Source organism: Loxodonta africana, chromosome 6 (genome assembly GCF_030014295.1).
Source record: "Loxodonta africana isolate mLoxAfr1 chromosome 6, mLoxAfr1.hap2, whole genome shotgun sequence".
Classification (NCBI taxonomy): domain Eukaryota; kingdom Metazoa; phylum Chordata; class Mammalia; order Proboscidea; family Elephantidae; genus Loxodonta; species Loxodonta africana.
In genome coordinates, this window is record NC_087347.1 from 45227053 (window position 1) to 45248111 (window position 21059).

Genomic DNA, 21059 nt, shown 5'->3' on the forward strand with positions numbered 1-21059 from the left:
TTTGGGTTTTTTTTTTTTTTTTTATAATTTTAACCAGTTTCACTGGGGAGTGGGTCAACAAAGCACCTCATACTGTCATGCCAAAGTTGATCTTGCTGTGTGTGCATATATGTGTAATGTATATACATAATTTAAATACCAATAAAGCTCATCCTGATTCTGAAATTTGGGGAGATTTGTGATATAGCAATAGGAACACATAAATAGACCTTACCACCCCAAAGAGGCTACTATCTAGCAATAAATGTTTGGATCTCAATTGTTAGGGTATATTTTTAAACTAACCCAAGGTAGAGATAGCTAGATTTATTTTTATTTTTAAACTAACCCAAGGTAGAGATAGCTAGATTGACATATCCTACCTGTAATTAAGTAAGGAGAGTATCACTTGAGCTATTTTCTAAGAATGTTAAACAGATTTTAGGCACTCTTTCCTAGAGTTTACCATGCATATTTGTTCTTTAATGTAATAGTTACATTATAGGTTTCACTTTATGAGCTACAGAACATTTGGTGAATGAGATTAACACGCCAGAAAAAAAAAAATGCAGACTCTAAGACACTCTGGAAAGATAACCAACTCCACTGGGTCATGCTACACAGTTTCGGGAGTCAGTCTGTAGCTCGTGTGAACCTGTTGTCCCTGTATGCATTATACCACATGTAGAGGGTCCTTGTCTGTCTCTGACAGGATAATATTAATCTTATTCTCCAAGTGAACACCCAGCATATCTCGAAGGTCAGAAAGAAAGCCTCGTTCAGTGTTGCTGTGCTCACAAAGGATGACATTTATTCCTTGGGAAGCAGCGTCCAGAACATCATGATGGGACATCTCACCTGCCAACAAAGGAAAGACCAAATACTTACACATGAGATACAGAGTCTATGGAATGCTGAACCATAACAGAAATACCAAATTTGCATTCTGCATGAAGCAAACGTGGTATAGCAGAACTAGTTTACATACAAATCTAGAAAGCTGTATATAATTTCTCTTACATGTTCCTCAATTGAAAGACAGATAGCATGTGAGTGCAAGCAAGCACACCCTACTAAGAATCCCAGCTTCTTTCTCTTAGGCAGACCTGAGACAAGTATTCATAGAAACTGGCATGTCTAGCAGTATCTAATACTGCAAGAGCCAAACCTGTAACAGCACAGTGTTCAAGGTGTTTTTACAATAAAAATAAATGACCATTGCTAAGTAAAACAGGGCATTCAGAAAGTTCCTTTTTTATGTAAATAATATATATAACAAATTACTCCAAAGAAATATCCTAATCAGATTTCCCAGAAGAGTCCTTTTAGCTTTGTGAACACCAATACTGTCAGCTTCAACTCTAGTGTAATTCATAAGGATGAAATGAGCTTAAGGTACTTCTAGATTAGAAACAGGAATTATTTTCCTTCGACTTAGTTCCTAGAAATTTTGAAGTTATTGAAAGAGGACCTCATCTTTTGGGAAAAGATTTTGGAAAAATTCAGATGTTTTGAATTTTTAAAAACACCATTTGTGAATTTGATGACTTCCAAATTTAAGAGCAAAAATGTACAATTCATAAAAAGCATAATTTTAAAATATATTTAGACATGAAAGCATAAAAAACTTAAGAAAAAGGTTCTTAGGAAAAAAGTAGGTTTTTTCCCCAGAAACTTTCAATCACCTGCACTCTCCCCCCCAGTATATATCATTCCACTATAGGAAATAATTTTTATTTAAGCACCTTTTAAAACATTTTAGTCTGTAATAGCAAAGGTATAGTAAAAGGAGGAAAGACATTAGGGTGGCCTGGTTAGAAGCCATGCTTCAGGAAGGACAAATCTAGATGCCTGGGCTACTGTATTAGATGGACTGGCTGGAGAAGGTATTAAAGTGGGGAATCTGTGAAGGCATTGCAGTAATACCTGAAGGCAAAGGAAAAAGCTCAGGAGGACAGCTGAGGGAGAGGAAAAGCAAATGGGAGAGCGCAAGACACGCGGAAGAGAATTAGTACATTTGCAAGGTACAAGCACCCCATCTACTGGTCTTTATAGTGACCCACCAAAATCAAACCAAACCAAACCAAACCCATTGCCTTGGAGTCAATTCTGACTCAAAGCGACTCTATAGGACAGAGTAGAACTGCCCCGTAGGGTTTCCAAGGAGCTGCTGGTGGATCTGAACTGCCAACCTTCTGATTAGCAGCCAAAATATCACTCTTAACCACTACACCACCAGGGTCTCTGGCACATAGGATGGGTGATGAACTTCATTAAAAAAAAAAATGGAGGCCCATATTTGGTAAATGCAATGTATGATCCTGGTTGTATAACCTATAGTTGATGAGTCGATTTTAACTCATAGCAGCCCTACAGGACAGAGTACAACTGCCCCGTAGGGTTTCCAAGGCTATAAATCTTTACGGAAGCAGACTGCCACATCTTTCTCATGCGAAGCGGACAGTGAGTTCGAACCACAGACCTTTTGGTTAGCAGCCAAGTGTTTAACCACTGTGCCAGCAGGGCTCCTCCCTGGATTGTGTATGGGTCAGAAAAAGAAATGCTATAAAAATGTAAATGTGAGCTACATGTTAATCTTGTAACAATGGTAAGTTTCCTGCATTTGGTAATTGTTCCAGGACATCTAAGAGAATGTTCTTGTTCCTACGAGGTAAATGCTGAAGTATTTAGGTGATGGAGCCCTGGTGGCACAGTGGTTAAGCACTGGGCTGCTAACTGAAAGGTCAGTGGTTCAAACCCATCAGCCACTCAAATCCACCAGCTGCTCCACAGGAGATAGATATGGCAGTCCGCTTCTGTAAAGATTACAGCCTTGGAAACCCTATGGGGCAGTTTTACTCTGTCCTATAGAGTTGCTATGAGTTGGAATTGACATGATGGCAACGGGTTTGGTTTCAGGTTTATTTAGGGGTGAAGGGTCATCATGTCTGCAATTTACTCCAAAATGGTTTGGAACAAATTTATATAAATACACACACATGCACAAGATGTCCATAAGAAAGAACATGTATAGATGTGGCAAAATATAACCATTAGTAACCGAGGGGAAGGGCATACAGGAGCTCACTGTACTATTATTTGCAACTTTTGTATAAGGCTGAAATTTCTTCAAAATAAAATGTTAAAATTAATTTTAAAATAATCACATATGATGGTCTAAGATTCAGTGAAATTCCCCATATACTCGAAGTTTCCATCTGGTGCTGGTTTGAAGGCTTGTAAAAATCTTTCAAAAACAGAAAACAGGTCACAGCCATGTACATTTTCAATTTATTGCTTGAGAGGCTTCCCCCATATTTCTGGATGTTACAATGCTTTCAAGGCAGCAGCCTTTCTAAGATGGTCTGGTGGATGACAGTATGCAAGTGGGAGGAGGAGAGGCATAGAAGAGCCAAGGGAGTGGCCAAAGAGGTGAAAACCCTAGAACTTGGTCCTAGAAGGACAGTTAACCCTTTAACTCTCTCCTAACACCAAGGAGGAACAGAGGTGGAAACAGCATCAGGTGTACAAAGTGTGGACCCTTTCAAATGCCTCCAAATGCTTTGGAGGAATAAAAGGCCATGTTTGGCCACATCCCTGAGTAGTAACTAGGTCAAGTAATTCTTTCAATAAAAATTCAACCAGTACCTATTAGGTCTTATCCTTGAGGACAGAGTATAAAGCTTAGGGAGCCAAGCAAACAAATAATTACTGTCCAATGGAAATGCATGCTGGAGGTTAAGGACAGTGATAGGGATCCAAAACGAAGGCATGACCACTAGGGGCTGGATGGGGACAAAACCAACCAAACCCACTGTCGTCAAGTCGATTCTGACTCATAGAGACCCTGTAGGACAGCAGAACTGCCCCACAGGGTTTCCAAGGCTATAAATCTTTAGGGAAGCAGATTGCCACATCTTTCTCCCACAGAGTGGGTGGTAGGTTCGAACCTCCGACCTTTGTTTGGTTAGCAGCCAAGCACTTTAACCCGAGCCACCAAGGCTCCTTTAGGATGGGAACAGTGTCAGAAAAAGCTTCTCAGAGGAGGTGAACTTTGAGACAATCACTAGAAGTACAAAGAAAGGGGCAAGGAAAAGGCATTCTAGACTGCGTGAAAGAAGATGAAACGTTCAGGCTTCATCAGGACAGATGAAGGAAATCACTGAAGGTTTTTTTAGTCAGGATACGCCATTAAGTTTGTACAGCTGGAAGTGAATTTTAGGGGAGTGTGTTGATGATAACCAAGATTAGACGTTTGATGCAGTACTTCAAATGCCTGGATAGAAGGTAAGGGAAAGGTTCTAGAAAGATTTGGAAACTAGAAGTGATAAGAATTGATGACTGACTGAAACAGGGCTGAGTAAGAAAGAGGAATCCATTTCTAACTGATATGAAATCTGAGAGAAGTCAGGTTTAGGAAGAAGGTGGTTGTGTGCCATTGAGTTGATTCTAACTCACAGCAACGATATAAGACAGAGCAGAACTGCCCCATAGGGTTACCTAAGCTATAATCTTTACAGGAGCAGATCACCAGGTCTTTTCTCCTACAGAGCAACTGGTGTGGGTTTGAACCACTGACCTTTCAGTTAGCAGCCAAGGGCTTAATCATTATACCACCAGGGCTCCTTAGGAAGAAGGCAGGTTAAATAAATGGTGAACATCAGTTTTAGAGACAATCTAATAATAAATTGTTAAATGATTTCATCCTTCCACAAAGAATACTGTATGTCCCCCAATTCCAGTACAGTTGCTTTTTAGTTCAGGTTCAATAAACATTTATTATTATATACCATCTATGTGCCTGATGCTGTCCTAAGTTCTGCTATTTTTGAATTTGTAAAAAATAAACCAAGGTGGGAAAAGGGTCTAGAAAAAAGGGGTAGCAGAGATACAAAGGCTGTCCTACCTGTGAGATAAAGGTCGGCCTCTGCACCCTGCAGAACACTGCTCCCAGAACCAGCACACAGGGCCACAACTCTGACTTGGGACTCTTCAAGGTAAAGGGAAAAAGAGACCAACATGTTACAATTTCCCTTCATTTTAATATTATAATTTGTACCGAGAATCCTGAATGAAATGCAGATTTCACTCCTGGTCTCATTTTACCAGTATATAAATTTTGCTAACTTTTAGGAATCTTAGGTATTGCATAACTATCCCAAGGCAGGGATAGTTGTTATCCCTCTGGACATGGCTGCACAAACCCACGCAGGACAACCACTGAATGGTACTAATGCCCCAGCTCTAGGATTCATGGCAGTGCTGCTAGGCAAAGTAACTTAACCTGGGTCTCCAGACAACAGTGAGAGATAGGCAGGTACTCTATTCTCAGATGAGGAATCTGAGGAATGAAAAGGGCTCTTTAGAAAGAGAAATGCTTGAAATTGATTTGTCACGTATTTCTTAATCTAGTATTTATCTTCAAAGAGCATCCTTTGAAAAGTGAAATAACAAACATTCAAGCCCAAATCCAACAAGTACGTAGCACTTAGGTTTCTAGAGTGGACACTTTATTACTGCTTTCTAGTTTGGCAGCATGGTATGTCAAAAAAAGGCTCTGGAGTTAGATCAGAAGTCAGATCCCACCTCTGCCATCCATTTTCTTTGGAAACTAATTCCCATGAGTCATTTGATGTGACTGTGGACTTCCGGTGTAGCTGACTTCTCCGAACCCTCAATTTTTTTCTCTATAAAGTAAGAATACCACCTCTCACGTAGCTAACAACAGGTGGCATTTACTGTACTTATGCGCACCAATCACTGTGCTAAGTGTGTCACATGCATTATACTACTACCCCTATGAGGTTTTAGTATTAACGCAATTTTACAGAGGAGGTGACTGAGACACAGAAGGGTTAAATAATGTGTCTAAAGTCATACAGCAAATAGGACAAGTACGAAGACAGGTCATCTAACTTCAGAGCCCACAGTCATAACTACTAGGCTCCACTGCCTTTGCAGTGGGCACTCATATACTTCAGACGCTCAGGACAGTGCAAGGCTCCCTGGAGGGGTCCAACAAGTGTTCTGTTCACTCTTTGTTCCCAGAAGTACTGGGAAAGGCCAGAGAAAAGAGAGTGGCTATGAGAGTCAAACTACAGTGGACCAGACCATTTACTAGCACTTCACTATACAATATTACCAGTATTGTCAAGTTCAAGATTTGTGTTGTAATTGTAGCAGTCATTATTTTCAGCTCTCTTCTTGGCACATGGTAGGACTGCACTTCACACCCTCCCTGGGTCCTGCTGGGTAATTCACTAATTCTGGATGATGAGTTGAACAGAAGTAATATGTATCACTTCTAGAGTTTTGAATTGATGGTTTAAGATCCTCCATAACTCCTTCTCCCTCTGCAACCGTGACCAATTTTTAATGAGCAGCCAGACTTCCCCTGCTGACGTGAGGTGAACATGCAGTGTGACTGAGAAGTTAGTCTTGTGGTTTAAGCCATGAAGATGTATACCACAGCATAACCCAGCCCAACCCAATCGATGAAAGTAACCAATTATCTCCCATGAGCAGCTAGCATGTTTTCTATCATTTACATGAATACAACTAAGAGTTTCACCTTTGCCCAGTGTTATCAGTGGATATGCTAGCAAAATAAAAGGCATATATTTACCTAGGGTCCTCCCTACCCCAAGACTAAGGCGAACATGAGATAGTTTTAGGTGTCTCTTGATTCGTTCAACCATGGTTGCCAAGGAGACAGATTCATCCAGTGTACATAGCCGTCCCATTCCAGTATGTAGAAGCAGAGGCTGCAGAGAAACTGAAGTTAGAAACACCGTTGTAGCTCAAACATGAAATGCTGATCAATAAAATACACATGCTAAAACTTGGGGATGCAAACCTGGCGAAAAATTTCTGACTTTTCAGAGCACAGAGCCTCCTGGGAAGGCAGGCATTTAAATAATCAAAATCAAAGCGCTTTAATACAAAGTTAAGTACAATTGTTATGGGAGCACAAAGGAATGACAAAAGCTAAATGAGCTGGGGGACTGGAGGGTGGAGGGGAGCTGCCTGGAGGAACTGGCATGAAAGCTTTCACAAGCACTGGGGCATTGAACCAGAGAGGAAGCCACAAATGAATGAAGTGCAGTGTGGGAGGGTAGGGTGAGAACGTGGAAAACGTTCTAGACAGAACATGTACACAGGGGCCGGATATGTCCCAGAGCATACTTTGAGGGCCGGTCGAAAGGCAGACAGCATGGCTGGCGTGCAGAGCATGCGATGGGGAAGAAGAGCTAGAGACCTGGGCTGCGGCCAGATCACTAAGGGCTTTGTATGCTATGCCCAAAAGCCTGTAGGTAGCCAGTTATGAGACTACTGATATTCCAAGTGAAGGAAGGTGAAAGTTTCAACTAAAGTGGTGGTAGAGCTAATAGAGAAGATACACATTTTAATAGACTTTGGGACAGAATGAGCTTCAATTTACGGTGCAGGAGAAGCATTATGGAAACTTGAAAATTAAGGTAGATGATGATGCCACCAATGAAATAAAAAATAACAAGAGATTTAAAGGGGGAAGAAGGGAGGCTAAAAAATAAAGTCAGTTTTTTTTAATATATTGGATTTGAGACACCTAGCTCCATATCTTGAAGTGGAAAATGTCCAGGAGGCTGTTGGAAATGTTGGCAACGGGTCTGTCTGTCTGTGCACATGACGAAGCATTTGCAGCCAGAAAGTGAAGATCATCATATGTACAGCTGTCAAGTTAAAGGCGCAAATGCAAAGTCCAAACAGAGGGTCTAAGACAAGAAAAGGCCAAGTCTGCAACCCTGAAGAAACATCTACTCATGGAACATCTCCCTCCTTCAAGGTTTCCTAAGGCATATTATGGTCTCTTTCTGCCTCTTTAGGGGATAGTTAATGGCTTGTTGATCTAACAATTTACATGTGTATTTACTGAACAAAAATGTACAGTCATATAAAATCAAATATAAGAATTTTTATTACCTTCTCTAGTGACAGAATTTCAGTCTTCTGATAAAGTTGTCTGTTTTGGGAGAGAAAAGCCACCACCTGCAGCAGAGCCTTCTGAGTACAATTCAGACTGATCCGTGTTTGTTCTTCATCATCAGACCTAGGGGGAACATTCCGCCTTGGTTTATGACAAATACCAAAAAAAAGTATTCTAAATAATCCACAGTTAACAACCTGCTATAACAGGATATTAGATTTATATGAAGCTAGGGAGTAAGTCCCCCCACGTGTCTGTCAGTTTGTCGTACTGTGGGCGCTTGTGTGTTGCTGTGATGCTGGAAGCTATGCCACCAGTATTCAGATACCAGCAGGGTCACCCATGGAGGACAGGTTTCAGCTGAGCTTCCAGACTAAGACAGACTAGGAAGAAGGACCCGACAGTCTACTTCTGGAAAGCATTAGCCAGTGTAAACCTCATGAATAGCAGCGGAACATGGTCTGATATAGTGCTGAAAGATGAACCCCCTAGGTTGGAAGGCACTCAAAAGGTGACTGGGGAAGAAGAGCTGCCTCCTCAAAGTGGAGTCGACCTTAATGACGTGGATGGAGTAAAGCTTTCGGGACCTTCATTTGCTGATGTGGCATGACTCAAAATGAGAAGAAACGGCTGCAAACATCCATTAATAATCAGAACCTGGGATGTACAAAATATGAATCTAGGAAAATTGGAAATGGTCAAAAATGAACTGGAGCGCATAAACATTGATATCCTAGGCATTAGTAAGCTGAAAATGGACTAGTATTGGCCATTTTGAATCGAACAATAATATAGTCTACTATGCTGAGAATGATAACTCGAAGAGGATTGGTGTTGCATTCATCGTCAAAAAGAACGTTTCAAGATCTACACTGAAGTACAACGCTGTCAGTGATAGGATAATATCCATTTTTTTTTTACAAGGAAGACCAGTTAATATGACTATTATTCAAATTTACGCACCAACCACTAGGGCCAAAGATGAAGAAATAGAAGATTTTTATCAGCTGCTACAGTCTGAAATTGATCGAACATGCAATCAAGATGCATTGGTAATTACTGGTGAATGGAATACTAAAGTTGGAAATAAAGAAGAAGGATCAGTAGTTGGAAAACACGGCCTTGGTGACAGAAACAATGCCGGAGATCAAATGATAGAATTTCACAAGACCAACGACTTCTTCATTGCAAGTATCTTCTTTCGCCAACATAAACGGCAACTATACACACGGACCTCGCCAGATGGAACACACAGAAATCAAATAGACTACACCTGTGGAAAGAGACGATGGAAAAGCTCAATATCATCAGTCAGAAGAAGGCCAGGGGCCGACTGTGGAACAGACCATCAATTGCTCATATGCAAGTCCAAGCTGAAACTGAGAAAATCAGAGCAAGTCCATGAGAGCCAAAATATGCCCTTAAGTATATCCCACCTGAATTTAGAGACCATCTGAAGAACAGATTTGACGCATTGAACGCTAGTGACCGCAGACCAGACGAGATGTGGAATGACATCAAGGACATCATCCATGAAGAAAGCAAGAGGTAACTGAAAAGACAGGACAGAAAGAAAAGACCAAGATGGATGTCAGAAGAGACTCTGAAACTTGCTCTTGAGCGTCGAGCACCTAGAGCAAAAGGAAGAACTGATGAAGTAAAAGAACTGAACAGAAGATTTCAAAGGGCCTCTCGAGAAGACAAAGTAAAGTATTACAATGACATGTGCAAAGAGCTGGAAATGGAAACCCAAAAGGGAAGAACACGCTTGGAGTTTCTCAAGCTGAAAGAATTGAAGAAAAAATTCAAGCCTCGAGTTGCAACAGTGAAGGATTCCATGGGGAAAACATTAAATGACACAGGAAGCATCAAAATAAGATGGAAGGAATACACAGAGTCATTATACCCAAAAGAAGAATTAGTCGATATTCAACCATTTCAAGAGGTGGCATATGATCAGGAACCGCTGGTACTGAAGGAAGAAGTCCAAGCTGCTCTGAAGGCATTGGAGAAAAACAAGGCTCCAAGAACTGATGGAGTATCAGTTGAGATGTTTCAACAAACAGATGCAATGCTGGAGGTGTTCACTCGTCTATGCCAAGAAATATGGAAGACAGCTTCCTGGCCAACTGACTGGAAGAGATCCATATTTATGCCTATTCCCAACAGTGATCCAACCGAATGTGGAAATTATAGAACAATATCATTAATATCACATGCAAGCAAAATTTTGCTGAAGATCATTCAAAAACAGCTGCAGCAGTATATCGACAGGGAACTGCCAGAAATTCAGGCTGGTTTCAGAAGAATGTGGAACCAGGGATATCATTGCTGATGTCAGATGGATCCTGGCTGAAAGCAGAGAATACCACAAGGATGTTTACCTGTGTTTTATTGACTATGCAAAGGCATTCGACTGTGTGGATCATAACAAACTATGGATAACACTGCGAAGAATGGGAATTCCAGAACACTTAATTGTGCTCATGAGGAACCTGTACATAGGTCAAGAGGCAGTTGTTCGGACAGAACAAGGGGATATTGATTGGTTTAAAGTCAAAAAAGGTGTGCGCCAGCATTGTATTCTTTCACCATACCTATTTAATCTGTATGCTGAACAAATAATATGAGAAGCTGGACTATATGAAGGAGAACGGGGGCATCAGGACTGGAGGAAGACTCATTAACAACCTGTGTTATGCAGATGACACAACCTTGCTTGCTGAAAGTGAAGAGGACTTGAAGCACTTACTAATGAAGATCAAAGACCACAGCCTTCAGTATGGATTACACCTCAACATAAAACAAAAATCCTCACAACTGGACCAATGAGCAACATCATGATAAATGGAGAAAAGATTGAAGTTGTCAAGGATTTCGTTTTACTTGGATCCACAATCAACAGCCATGGAAGAAGCAGTCAAGAAATCAAAAGTTGTACTGCATTGGGCAAATCTGCTGCAAAGGACCTCTTCAAAGTGTTGAAGAGCAAAGACGTCACCCTGAAGACTAAGGTGCGCCTGACCCAAGCCATGGTATTTTCAATCGCATTATGAAAGCTGGACAACGAATAAGCAAGACTGAAGAAGAGGCGACGCCTTTGACTTGTGGTGTTTCGAAGAATATTGAACATACCATGGATTGCCAAAAGAACGAACAAATCTGTCTTGGAAGAAGTGCGGCCAGAATGCTCCTTAGAGGCAAGGATGGCGAAAGTGTGTCTTATATACTTTGGACATGTTGTCAGGAGGGACCAATTCCTGGAGAAGGACATCATGCTTGGCAGAGTACAGGGTCAGCAGAAAAGAGGAAGACCCTCAACAAGGTGGATTGACACAGTGGCTGCAACAATGAGCTCAAGCATAACAACGATTGTAGGGATGGCGCAGGACCAGGCAGTGTTTCGTTCTGTTGTGCATAGGGTCGCTATGAGTCGGAACTGACTCGACAGCACCTAACAACAACAACAACAAGGGAGTTAGCAAAACTCATTCAGTCACAAACCCATCTATTTTCTAGAATACTGGTTCTTGAACTTTAGGGTACATCAGAATCACCTGGAGGACTTACTGAAACATAGGTTGCTGGACTCAACCCCCAGAGTTTCTGATTCAGTAGGTTTGTGTGAGGCTCAAGAAGATTCTAACAAGTTCCCATGAGATGCTAATGTAGCTGATCCAGAGGCCTCATTTTAGAACCACTGTTCTAGAAGTGTTCTTCGTCCTGTGTATCAGAAACCTTGGTAGTTTCTTAAAATCACAGATGCTTCCTTCCACAGATGTAGTGAAACAGAACTGCTACCAATTAGGGATAGGGCAAACCAAACTTCTTTAAAGCCCTAGAGAAGTTAATTCTCAAACATTATTGAATACAAAAATCTCCTGGGCAGCTTTTTAAAATGAAGATTCTCAGGCAAACTCCATTCTAATTACATAGAACTAAAATGACGCCCAAAATATGCATTTCTAATAAGCACCCTGTCTTAGTCATCTAGTGCTGCTGTAAAAGAAACACCACGAGTGGGTGGCTTTAACAAAGAGAACTTCATTCTCTCTCAGTGTAGTAGGCTAGAAATCCAAATTCAGGTCATCAGTTCCAGGGGAAGGCTTTCTCTTTGTGTTGGCTCTGGAGGAAAGTCTTTGTCATCAGTCTTCCCCTGGACTAGGAGCTTCTCCACACAGGAACCCCAGGTCCAAAGGATGCACTCTGCTCCCGGTGCTTCTTTCTTGGTGGTATGAGGTACCCCACTCTCTGCTTGCTTCCCTTTCCTTTTATCTCTTGTAAGATTAAAAGTGGTGCAGGCCACATCCCGGGAAACCCCCTTTACATTTGATCAGGGATGTGACCTGAGCAAGGGTGTTACATCCCACCCTAATCCTCTTTAACCACACGCAGAAATTATGATTTATCACACACAGGAAAATCACAAAATACAGGACAACCACACAATACTGGAGATCATAGCCTAACTAAGTTGACACATATTTTGGGGTGATACAATTCAATCCAGGACATACCCCATTAACAATGACGTGGGGGTCCTCTGAGAAGCAATGACCCTCTCAAAAAAGATGGCATCAAGAATATTTTATATTTAACCATAAACTGTATATAAAATACCAGAATTCCAGAATTAAGTGACATCATAAAGATAACTTGGAAGAGTAGTTTTCAGCACTAGAATTATCTGTGGAACTTTGAGAGAAAAAAAAAAAAAAACAATGCCTGGACTCCAACCTAATGGTAAGACTTGGGCAGTCCTCTGTAATGTGGAAAAACTGGAAACAAACTAAATGTTTACAAATTAAAAAAGAAGTCCTCCTGTAGGAAGAGGAATGTGTAAAGAATCTCCAGCATGGCCATAGTAAGAAACACTGCACAGCAGTTAAAAAAAAATGACATCAGTATACTTAAACCGAGTGGTCTCTTAAGACACACTGCTGAATAAAAAAGGCAAATATAGCATACCATTTAATTAAGAAAGCAATGCACAAAACAAAACTACACATTTCCTCATGTCCCTATATGTGTATGCAAAAATACCAACTTCTCTGAAAACAAAACAGAAGACAACTTGAGATGAGGATACTGAGATTGTATAGAAGGGGCAAGGAGGACTTTTGTATTGTTTGAATTTTTTATGATGAATTTTTCATACAGTATTTGTTAATTTTTTTTTTAAATTTCACACAGTACTTCAGTATGTTAAAAACCTCAGAACTAAAATCTATCCAAAGTCCCATAAACAATTTTTCCTGAGATTCTTAAATTCCCCCAAATTATTCCAGGGCGTTTGCAGTAATTTTACTATAAGGAATCGACACTTAAAAAAAATCACTTATCAAAGAGAGAACTTTTTGGTATAACTTGACATATGTTTCAATTATATTAAGAAGTCATTATATTTATCTTTGTTTTTAAAACAATTAAGTCCTAGCTTTGTATAGCTTGGCTTTTATGATGCTTCAATAAGTATTAGGTAAATTAGCCTAAAAGAAAATCTCTTATGAAGAGATTTTGGTATCTCTGCCCTAAATAACTAAACAATTGACCTTTAAAGTACCTGAGAATCACTGATTTGCTGTTGTTCTTGCTGTTAGGTGCCATCAAGTCGGTTCCAACTCATAGCAACCCTACGTACAACAGAAGGAAACACTGCCTGGTCCTGTGCCATCCTCACAATCCTTGTTATGCTTGAGCCCACTGCTGCAGCCACTGTGTCAATCCATCTCATTGAGGGTCTTTCTCTTTTTCTCTGACCCTCTTCTTTACCAAGCATGATGTCCTCCTCCAGTGACTGGTCCCTCCTGATAACAGGTCCAAAGTATGTGAGACACAGTCTCCCATCCTTGCTTCTAAGGAGAATTCTGGCTGTACTTCTTCCAAGACAGATTTGTTCGTTCTTTTGGCAGACCATGCCATATTCAATATTTTTCACCAGTGCCATATTTCAAAGGTGTCAATTCTTCTTTGGTCTTCCTTATTCATTGTCCAACTTTTGCATGCATACAAGGTGACTGAAAATACCATGGCTTGGATCAGGCACACCTTAGTCTTCAATGTGACACCTCTGCTTTTTAACACTTTAAAGAGGTCTTCTGCAGCAGATTTATTCAGTGCAATGGGTCTTCTGATTTCTTGACTGCTGATGCCATGGGTGTTGATTGTAGATCCAAGTAAAATGAACTCCTTGACAATTTTACTCTTTTCTCCATTTATCATGATGTTGCTTATTGGTCCAGCTTTGAGGATTTTTGTTTTCTTAATATTGAGGTGTAAACCATACTGAAGGCTGTGGTCTTTGATCTTCATCAGTAAGTGCTTCAAGTCCTCTTCTCTCTCAGCAAGCAGGGCTGTGTCATCTGCGTATCACAGGTTGTTAATGAGTCTTCCTCCAATTCTGATGCCCTGTTCTTCCTGCTGGGACCTGATAAAGTCTTACGTTATCAGTACATCACTAGGCTCTATTTGCAATCTATAAAGGAAAAAAAACTATCTCTCAACCTTGCAGAGAGGATAAGAAACACTGTATGTAAATACATAGTATAGTCCCTCCCATGTAGCAAGTACTCAATAAATATTACTTGTTATTTTCGTTGTTTTGAAGATTCCATACTTCTCCTCCCTTAGGACCCACATGTAAATGAGAAGATACTTTGTAAAGAAGATCTTTACAAAGAGAAAAATAGATTATACCTAGCAAAAACAGAAGTGACAGAAACATCTGTAATTCCTTTCACTGCAGACATGACTTTATCCAGGTCTTCGGTGTGGTTAACACCGAATTCCACTCGATGTGTTCCCTCTGTGGGGTAGTTGGGAGCTTTGGAAGGATGTATGGGGCGGGAGGTACAAGCTCCTAAAAGAAAAAATGTGGGGAAATTGAGTTGTTGTTGCTGTCTTTTTTAATTTTTTAAGATAAAAAAGTAAGATAAACTATTATGGGCAAAATTTATAACTAGTTTTTTTTTAAAGATTTTCATTTGTTAATGTAATATATATACACATATAAATCCACCAACAGTCTCCATAATCTAGGGATTTAGTATAGATATAAAAAATCATATTTATTTTCAAAGTATTTTCCAGAAGGCTCTTAAATACCAAAAATACTTGGACAAGAAAGACTGACTCATGGAGTTTAAAATGACATAGAGAATTATCTACTGCTTGGTAAATCTACTTATGTAAATCATGATTCAGGCTCTGAATGCTTATAATCTGCTTGGCCACATTAATCCAGATCATATCATCATGAAAACTTCAACTAAAAATGAGTAAATAAAAAAGATTAATTAAAATAAAGCTAGAACACAAATGCTGAATTCCCTCATTGTGCTGGGCATAAGCAAGCATTCAATTAAAGCCTAATCATCTATGTGACTGACCCATGAAATGCATTTTGGAGCGGCCTGAGCTTTCGATACAATTTAACAGGCATTTTTTGTGTGTCTATGTTTGAGGCACTATGCCACCCAAATGGGGAATCCAGGAAGCTCGGTCCAGCAATCATGACTTCCAATGCCCTCCTTATTCATTAAAGATAAAAATGTTTTATTTTTCAAATGCAACGGCCAGAGTTCAGCAACATTACTTTTTAGTCACATTCTCTTAAAATACATTATGTAACTATATTTTAATTTTTCAATAAAGCAGTTAAAAGTTCACTAGAAAGACATTCTAAATTTTCAAATGATTTGTACAGATGAAATACGAAAAAACAAGAGGCTTCTCACCAAGTCCTTTAGCCAACCAGCTGTTGACTCCCTGGGGAGCAGCATCATAGGCTGTGTGAGGAGAATAGATACCGACTCTATTCTCCAGAGCCCGGATCACCAGGCGCTCCTTCCAGGTTTTCCAGGTTATATGCTTCAAGGGCCGGAAAATAGGTGGGTGGTAGGAGAGAATGAGATCCGCCTTCTTTTGCAGTGCCTCCTCCATCACTTCCTCAGTCAAGTCATTGGTCAGGAAGAGTGTGTTTACAGTATGTGGTGGGCTTGGCTCTACCAGTAATCCAACATTGTCCCAACTCTCAGCAAATGAGAGGGATGCAAAGTCATCCAAGGAGGAAATGAGAGTTTTCAAATCCATGAAGGAACGGGAAGAAGTGCAGTTCAGGGAATGGATGAGCTGCACCTTCCTGGTGACCAGACGTATGCCAGATGACAACATACAGAAATCAGGAAAAGCTGAGTATCTGATGTGACAAAAAACAGAAAGTGGCACATATGTATGCATTAGGCCCAGGCCTTTAGGCCGAAAGTACACGGACAAAAGAGCTGCAGTCAACAGACCTGGGTTCAAATACTGGCTCTGCTACTTACCAGCACATGGTATCTTGGGCACGTCATTTAACTTCTCTGAGCTTGTTTTCTCATCTGCAAAATGGAGATACTACAATCTGTCTCACAGGCCACTTGAGAACCAAATGCATTAACATATGTAAGTCACCTACCACAAGCCTGGTACATAATACACAAATGTTCACCCCTGCTCCCCGCCACCACACACACACGCCCTTGTTCTCCTTACCCCTGCCCTCCAGCACTCTCCTCCCTTTTCCATTTCCCTAAATATTTTCCTTCCTTCCAAGCCCACTTGAACTTCCTACATAAAGCTTTTCCTGACAAATCTTTTTTTAGTGCTCCTCTTCTGTATTCTCATCATGTTATATTCCTGTTGTCTCCCCACTATGCTAAAGTTACTTGAGAGTAAGAACTATGTTTTCTAAAAGATCAGATTTAATGGTCTGACGAGACTGTAGGGACCTGAGAGGTCATGGCCCCCAGACTCTCTGTTAGCCCAAAACTAAAACCATTCCCGAAGCCAACTCTTCAGACAAAGATTAGACTGCACTGTAAGACATAAAATGATAATGGTGAGGAGTGTGCTTCTTAGCTCAAGTAGACACATGAGACCATGTGGGCAGCTCCTGTCCAGAGGTGAGATGAGAAGGCAGAGGTGGACAGGAGCTGGTTGAATGGACACGGGAAATACAAGGACAAGAGAAGGAATGTGCTGTTACATTGTAGAAAGAGCAACTAGGATCATATGACGATGAGTGTGTAAGTTTTTGTGGGAGAAGCTGAATGGTAAACTTTCACTGAAAGCAAAAAAAAAAAAAAATTAAAGAACTATGTTTTCTAAATCCCAGTATCACCAGCATAGGTAGGCACTAATGTTTACTCACAGAATGGCAGTCTCCTCCTTCCTTGCAGAATTTGGAGTTAAAACCAAAAAAACAAACCTACTGTCATGGAGTCAATTCCGACTCATAGCGACGCTATAGGACAAAGTAAAACTGCCCCGTAGTGTTTCCAAAGCTGAAATCTTTACAGAAGTAGACTGCCACATCATTCTCCATCATAGCGGCTGGTAGGTCTGAACTGAAATCTTTCAGTTAGCAGCCAAGCGTGCTTAACTACTGTACCGCCAGGCTCCTTAATTTGGAGTTAAACCAAAACCAAAACCAAACCAGTTGCCATCGAGTCGATTCTGACTCATAGTGACCCTACAGGGCAGAGGAGAACTGCCCCATAGGATTTCCAAGGAAAGCCTGGTGGATTCCAACTGCCGACCTTTTGTTTAGCAGCTGTAACTCTTAACTGCTACGCCACCAGGGTTTCCAATTTGGAGTTAGGGTGGTACATACTGGCAAAAGTGCTTTACCAAAATAATAATAATATTTTTTAAAAAATCAATTGCTTTATCAGCAGCCAGTATCATGGGATGCATTAGTGGGTCACTCTTCTGAATGGGCAGGGTCATGGCCAGGAAAAGGCAGGAGCTTCTGCTCCTGAACCATTAACACCTACAGCACAAAAGCCACACTCAAGAGGTGGGAGAGCTAACGGTGTAGGTACGTTGCCTACACAGCCTGTAAGCCTTCTAGACATCTACAGCCAACAAAAATTGGAAAGGTTGGCAAAAAAAGGAAAGGTAGAGGACTAAAAAAGGAAATTGTGGAGCTGGGAAAAATTTGCTGGCTCTAAAATATGAAAGGTGACAAATTAAAATCAGTAAATGATTAACCAAATAACCACAAAAATAACACTGTCAACTCTGTTCTTAAATTTAATATCTATAAAAATTTTTGGTTTTGGAAGAAAAACATCTTCTGGTATGCACGATTGATATTAAAAAAACACACTGCCCTCTAGTGAATTCTGACTTATATCAACTTTATAGGAAAATGGTAAAACTGCCCCATAAGGTTTCCAAGGCTGTAATCTCTAGGGAGACGCCCTGGTGGTACAGTGGTTAAGATCTCTGCTACTATGGCTGCTAACTAAAAGGCTGGCAGTTCAAATCCACCAGCTGCTCCTTGGAAACCCAGGTCTACTCTGCCCTACAGGTAACCCTATGGGGCAGTTCTACTCTGTCCTATAGGGTCACTATGAGCCAGAATGACTCAATGGCACCTAACTACAACAATCTTTAGGGAAGTAGGCTGCCACATCTTCCTCTTGCAGACCCAGCTGGTGGGTCTGAATCACCCATCTTTAGGCTGCAGCCAAGCACTTAACCACTGCTCCGCCAGGGCTCCTTAACAAGAAAGCACAGCCAATTGTAAATGTAATGAAACATTCAGAACCCAATGATTTCAAGAAAAAAACTTTTTTCCAACATTTTTACAGCAGAAAGTATTTCATTAGGATATGGATACTTATGTGCAAAGCCTGGAAAAACAACGCGAGCCTGAGGACTTGGAAGATCTAATGATTCTGTTACCACATCCACTCGCTAGATTCTTCTAAGTCTAGCAAGAGGTAAAGTGAAGTCCCAGTAGGCCACCACGCTGATTTTGAGTTATTTACTGTTATATTTGAAAGAGACCGTGGAAACATGGTAGAACATTCCCATTGCATAGATTAGGATACTGCGAGGCTACTTGGCTTCAAGCCGCAGTTAACGACAATGAGAGGCAGCACAGCATGGTGGTTAAGAGCACTGACTCTGAAGCCAGACTGAACCCCAAAGGCACAGATGTCAACCACGGGCAAATTACCTTTACAGTTTTCCCGTCTGAAAAAAAGAAATGTAAATAATAGTGCCCAGCTGATATGATTGTCACGAAAATTCAAAAGGTATTGTGCCGTGAACAATGACCGGCCCAGAGTAAACACTGTGACTGCTACTGTTTACTAACATTAAGGTTTTTTTTTTTCCCAACCTGCAAACTATTCCCTCTTAGGTTCTCATCTACCCTTCATGTCAGTTCCACCGCAGCACCTTTTCCTGGGCACTGAAGAGCGCCAGGTGGCACAGCCAGTAACCCCAGGAGTCAGGACCCCCGCCCCATGCACCCCTGCGACAGGCCAGTTCTCTGCAAGGCCTCCTCTTCCGCTCCTTTCCCTACACTCCAACAACAACCGAAGTCTACCCTAACTTGGAGCCCCGGTGGCCGCAATGGTTCTGAGCTCAGCTGCTAACCGAAAAGTGGGCTATTAGAACCCACCAGCGGCTCTGCGGGATAAAGACGAGGCAATCTGCTCCCTAAAGATTACAGCTTCGGAAACCGTATAGGGCGGCTCCGCTCTGTCCTATAGGGTCACTATGAGTCGGAATCAACTCCTAACTAGGCTCTACCTCTAAGATATCGAAAATCCACGCAGGTTTCTAGATAGTACATTACTCACCCGTCCTGGAAATGCCTCTCAAACGTCATTTCCGGCTCTGCGCAGTAGCTCCCCGTGTTGTAAGATTGGGCCGAGGACAGGAGTTGAACGGAAGTGGTCCGTCAAGTTTTACAGCTGAGACCAAGGCACTTATACAGGTGGCCCAGGATAGCTCCGAGTTACGATTCTTGTTTTAGTGTAATTATTAAGAGCTTCTTTTTTTTTTTTTCCTTTCACTGTCAAGCGTGTCCCATGGTTCCCTTTTTCTAGTCGATTTGATTTGAGCCAGGTAAGAACGGAGGACCGAAGGAACTTGTAAGAAAGAGCGTCCTCTGTTAGGGGCCCCGCGTCCAACTTCCGGTGGCCAAAAAACTATAACTTCCGGCGACCGGAGTCGTGCGAACATCACCGGCTCCATCTTCTGTTTTATGCAACGGCTTTGCTTAACTGAAATGGTGAAGTATAAAAAACCCGTTGCCGTCGCGTCGGTTCCGACTCATAGCGACCTTATAGGACAGATTGGAACTGCCCCACAGGGTTTCCAAGGAGGGGCTGGTGGATCCGAACTGCAGACCTTTTGTTTAGCAACCTGTTAACCACAGTTCCACCAGAGCTCCGAATTAAGTATGGACGGTTTTAATCCTTTCATTTGCTTATTCAAGTGCTTGGTGAGCGCTAACTATATGATAGACACTATCTTAGTTCTTGTTCTTGGATCCCTGGTGGCGCCGTGGTTAAGAGCTCGGCTGCTAACCGGAAGGGTCGGCAGTTCGAATCCACCAGGCGCTCCTTGGTAGACCTTACAGGGCAGTTCTATTCTGTCCTATAGGTCACTGTGAGCCGGAATCGATTCGACAACGGGTGTTTTAGTTCTTGGGATACTTCTGAGTGAACATTTGGGGTTGAGGTGGTGTTGGAAAGAGACACTTTAAATAAGGAAAGTGTATAGTATGTTAGTGATAAGTGTGATGGGAAAAGGAAATAGGGCAGGTAGGAGGGTTAAAACAATTTTAAATAGGATTTACAGGTCAGTGAGACCTGACATTGAGCAGACTTGGCGGTGAGGGAATCGGCAGTACTAATGTCTAAGTGTGAGGGATCCAGGGAAAGGGAACATCCAGTGCTGACACCCTCAGGAGGGGGAGTGTGCCTGACTTGTTGGAAGACTTACAAGGAGGCTCTGGAAGAAGAGTGAGGGAGAGGAAGTATATTCAGGACCTCCTCACTACGTCTATAACCAGATTTGTATTACGTGGGGAATGCTCTTTGAGGCTTTTTCTTATTAATATACACAATAAGCAAGCGTGAATTAAGAGGAAAAAAACAATTCTTTTTTGCTCTTGTTTTTTACAAACAGACTCACTTTCTCAGAAGCACTGTGATACATTAAGTAACAGTGCTTCCTGAAACCATTAAGAAGAATGGTAAGTTTTGTAGAATATTTTTGAATGCGTGTAAGTTCTAGAAATCCAGTCAAGGGAAATAAAATTGCATGA

The 21059-nt window shown here is 41.3% G+C and overlaps 2 protein-coding genes across 10 annotated transcripts in view; one reads left to right on the forward strand and one right to left on the reverse strand.

The window, feature by feature from the left end:
• On the reverse strand, positions 1-19692 carry NIF3L1 (NGG1 interacting factor 3 like 1). 4 transcript variants are annotated; one of them, XM_010602544.3, is made up of 8 exons: positions 19585-19692; positions 16270-16323; positions 15682-16142; positions 14642-14804; positions 7942-8068; positions 6605-6743; positions 4886-4969; positions 1-837 (listed from the first exon to the last, which is right to left on the reverse strand). In XM_010602544.3, the coding sequence occupies exons 3-8, from the start codon at positions 16115-16117 to the stop codon at positions 653-655; spliced, it is 1134 nt and encodes a 377-aa protein (XP_010600846.1). In that variant the 5' UTR covers positions 16118-16142; positions 16270-16323; positions 19585-19692; the 3' UTR covers positions 1-652. The 4 variants fall into 4 exon arrangements, with proteins under 4 accessions (XP_010600846.1, XP_064142907.1, XP_023398265.1 ...); XM_064286837.1 differs by lacking the exon at positions 19585-19692 and adding an exon at positions 17136-19578; XM_023542497.2 differs by lacking the exon at positions 16270-16323 and having other exon boundaries at positions 19585-19685.
• Positions 19581-21059, forward strand: part of PPIL3 (peptidylprolyl isomerase like 3) — a 12827-nt gene continuing 11348 nt past the window's right edge. The window contains exons 1-2 of one of the 6 annotated variants that reach the window (XM_010602536.3): positions 19742-19852; positions 20921-20987. In XM_010602536.3, coding sequence (XP_010600838.1) covers positions 20985-20987 — 3 coding nt within the window. In that variant the 5' untranslated portion in view covers positions 19742-19852; positions 20921-20984. The other 5 variants (XM_010602534.3, XM_010602533.3, XM_064286838.1 and 2 more) reach the window with 5 other exon arrangements.